The sequence below is a fragment of the Pteropus vampyrus genome, unplaced genomic scaffold (assembly GCF_000151845.1).
Source record: "Pteropus vampyrus isolate Shadow unplaced genomic scaffold, Pvam_2.0 Scaffold8, whole genome shotgun sequence".
Taxonomy (NCBI): Eukaryota; Metazoa; Chordata; class Mammalia; order Chiroptera; family Pteropodidae; genus Pteropus; species Pteropus vampyrus.
The window spans coordinates 4,650,510-4,654,092 of record NW_011888789.1 but is presented as its reverse complement, the minus strand read 5'-3'; the positions used below and the strand labels follow the sequence as shown (position 1 = coordinate 4,654,092).

General features: G+C 44.3%; 1 protein-coding gene across 1 annotated transcript in view; it reads left to right on the top strand.

The window, feature by feature from the left end:
• The first annotated feature begins 860 nt into the window (after nt 1-860).
• LOC105300828 (low-density lipoprotein receptor-related protein 4-like) overlaps nt 861-3,583 on the top strand; it is a 5,092-nt gene continuing 2,369 nt past the window's right edge. The window contains exons 1-3 of the mRNA XM_023538249.1: nt 861-986; nt 2,367-2,552; nt 3,146-3,365. Coding sequence (XP_023394017.1) covers nt 945-986; nt 2,367-2,552; nt 3,146-3,365 — 448 coding nt within the window. The 5' untranslated portion in view covers nt 861-944. The remainder of the gene's footprint in view (nt 987-2,366; nt 2,553-3,145; nt 3,366-3,583) is intronic.

Sequence of the window (3,583 nt, the reverse complement as noted above, 5' to 3'; positions counted from 1 at the left end):
GTAACACCCACGTCCCTATAAAAAAACTCGGGAAATCAAGAATAGAGAAGTTGCCCATAATTACTCCCCAGAAGGCCACTCGTAATTACACCAACATGTCCAAAGTGTTAAGATCCTCCTGTTGAAAGTTAAACTTTTAAGAGGTTTTTTATTGTAGATTTATAAGTGTTAGGCCTTGATGGCCGTGGCTTAAATGTCCTACCCAGAGAGATGCTTACCTCTTCCCATAAAGTATGCTGAAGTTACCACATTGCGTGAGATACAGCCTGGGCTTGAAGCCTACTGCTTGCATTTGACCTTAAGAAAGTACTTACTCCCGAATGCTTTATTTACTCATTAGTAAAATTGGTTTAAGGTGTGCCTTGTAGCACCTGAGGGGTCAAAAGTAGATCTAAAGGCTCTGGGATATAGCATATGGACAGATGTCCCCTTCCTTCCTCTTGTACATTCTTCTGCTCCAGACCTGAGTATCCAAGGCAGATTAGGTAAAAAATATGTTGTAAATATTAATGTACTAGGATGTGAGTTAAACATGGTGGGAAGAATTCTAGAGAAGAGTTTCTGGAGCAGATTGTTTTGTTTATGTTTCTTAAATTAAGACTTCCTGGTTTGACAAAATAAGACATTTCTTCCCTCTTCCCACTCACATTTGTATCACCAAGAACTCTTCCTATAAATTCCAGCTACAGAAAGAGTTTCTTATGATTCCTGTCACCTCCAAGTCTTTAGGCTCTACCTGGCTTGGTTGCAGAAGGGTCTTGAGAGTTGTCTCATAAACACAGACGTCCTCTTCCCCTAAGAACCCTCTCCTGGGTGCTGAATGTAGGTGTTGCTAAGTCTCTCACTGTCTCCTCAGGACTGTGACCTTGAGGAGCTTTGGTGTGGGTCCAGGCAGTGGTCCTGTGCCAGTGGAGACCAGTGTGTGCCTGATTTGTGGTGCTGCGATGGGCAGCGTGACTGCAGGGATGGCAGCGACGAGGCCGGATGTGAGTGTGGGGGGCTCACACTAAGGGGGAAGGCAGATGGCTTCAAGAGGCACCTACCTCTTGCTTCTGCTTAGCATGAGAAACCAACTGAGCAATCAAATGCTACAGGACCTGAAACTCATTCCTTTACCAGAATGGAGGCATCTTGTACACAAGGGCAGCCCTGCTGTGGGAGGGGTGTTTGAGGAGTAGACCATGAAAGTAGAAAGTCATCCTCTCCGGGCTCTCCTAAGAAGTGCCAGAGTTCTGAGTTCCGGTGTCACTCCTACACCTGCCTCAACCTCAGCCTTGTGTGCAACGGGAAGGAGGACTGTGCAGATGGCTCTGATGAAGGTAGAAAGTGCTAATCATCAGCATGCAGCCAAGCACAGTGTTCCCACACCTGCTGCCAGTCCCCACGTGGGCCTTTGAGTTCTTCAGTTACTGTTTTCTAGCATCTCTAAACTTTGTTTAGTGAAAGAGAGCAAATTCCTCATTCAGGCTCTCCCTGACTGCTCCTTAAGGTCTAAGTTGGGGGTCCCCAGCCCCTGGACCGCAGACTGGTATCAGTCCTAGCTTGTTAGGAAGCGGGCTACATAGTAAAAGGTGAGTGGCCAATGAGCAAAGCTTCATCCCCAGTGTTAGCATCACTGCCTCAGCTCCACCTTAGATCATTGGGCACTAGATTTTCATAGGAGCACCAGTTCCTGGTGCCAAAAAGGTTGGAGACCACTAAGTCTGACATGAGAGAGCTGTCCTGACCCATCTACTGATGGCTTTGTGCCTGAGCATTTCCGGGCTTCTGGTGAGTCCTTTCTAGTTCCTTCCCTATTCTGTGTCACCACTCAGCCTTCAGAAACTCTACTACAATGGTTTTTTCCCACCTCAGCTGTGAACTCTGGTTGACAGGGCTAAGCAAGACGTTTTTGTGGAAGTCCCGTCCATACGAGTATTTCTAATGGGACTGGCCTTAAATTGAGGACTGCCCGTGCATTCTACTAGCATTATTAGTTGGCTGAACATAGTGACCTTGGTTCTGATGGGCAAGTAGAAGAAAATTATGTTCTGATGTCTGGTCATAGAAACATCGCTTTTGGTAGACAACCAGTTCTGTTAAGTCTATGTACCTCTTCACTCACCGATTATGCTGGGTTCTATGTGTCCTCATCTGAACTTGGACACCTTTGTTAACTCCGGACACGTGGTGGTGGCAAGGGAGTGAGGTGTGTGGGAGGACTGATAGGAAGAGAGTGACTGTATTCAAAATAAAGTTGGTCCTGAGAACCATCTGAGTTGCTGAAATTGAGTGTATTGCCATGGGCTTTTTATAGCAAGGTCAAGGCCTTTTTATCAATGTTGTACTGTCTTCATAAAGTCTTGATGTTTTCCAACTTCTTTCAGGTATATGCTTGTAAGCAAGGCTTTGAACTGAAAAATAGTGGCCGAATCTGCAAGGATGTGGATGAGTGCCAGAAGCTGGGTAGTCGGCCTTGTAGTCAGACCTGTATCAATACTGAGGGCTCCTATAGTTATACTTGTCATGCTGGCTACTCACTGGAGCCTGATGGCCATGCCTGTAAAGCAACAGATAAACTGGAGCTGGGGATATCTCCTAGGCCCTGGATCATAAGCTTCGAAGTCTTAAATCTTCCAAGAATACCAATGCAAATCTCTCTTTCTCAGGTCTTAAATGCCCCAGCCTGCTTTACCTGTCTTCAGGGCAAGCCTAGCACAATCCCAAAGCACACTTTTTATACTTTGTATTTCATACTGAATTCGAGTCTGAAAGTATATACTAATTAAGGCATTATTATAACTTATTAGTTATAATAAAACCATAACTCTGGCCTCTGTATCCATGGGTCAGCCTCACCTGAAGTTATTATAAGTGTCTAAAGTCCTGACAAGCACTTCTTTCCTGCCCACCTACCTCCACAATATTTAGTTAGAAGTGTGGTTTCTAATTTAAGCTAATCATACCTTTTATACGAAGTATCTTAAAACTGTGGGTATTCGCTTAACCATTACATCAAGAGAAGGGCTACCTAGATACCAGATGGCTGGTATCATAGCCCTGGCAATGAGAAGGCAAAGACTACTTTGTCCTCTAATTCCCTAGCCAATGCTGGGTTTCACTGTTCAAACCCTAAGGCCATACTGAAAGCACTTCTCATTCAATTGGTACTGAACCAGTCCTGCTTGTGGCAATTCAGTGTAACCTACTCCTCTATGGATCGCGGAGCTTTAAAGAAGATATTCTGGTAACTACAGACAAGAACCTGATTATTTCATCTATTGACTACGACTTAATGGATCAGAAGGTCTTCTGGACAGACCTCGGTGCGGAAGGTATTAAGTGGATAAGCATGGACACAAAGAAGAAAGTGACTGTGGTGAAAGGTATGTCCTTTCATTAGGGCAGTTTCTCATCTTGCCCTGACTAAATACACATAGCATAGAAAATATAATGAGTGGCCATTAACGTTCTAATCATTTGTTTAATTATATCTCCTTAGCTAAAGGAATTAAGGCTTGCTAGTTGGTTAGAAATTGAAATATGCATTGTCATCTCAATAGACACAGGAGTCAACCAAACTATCAGCCAGTGACCAATGTTT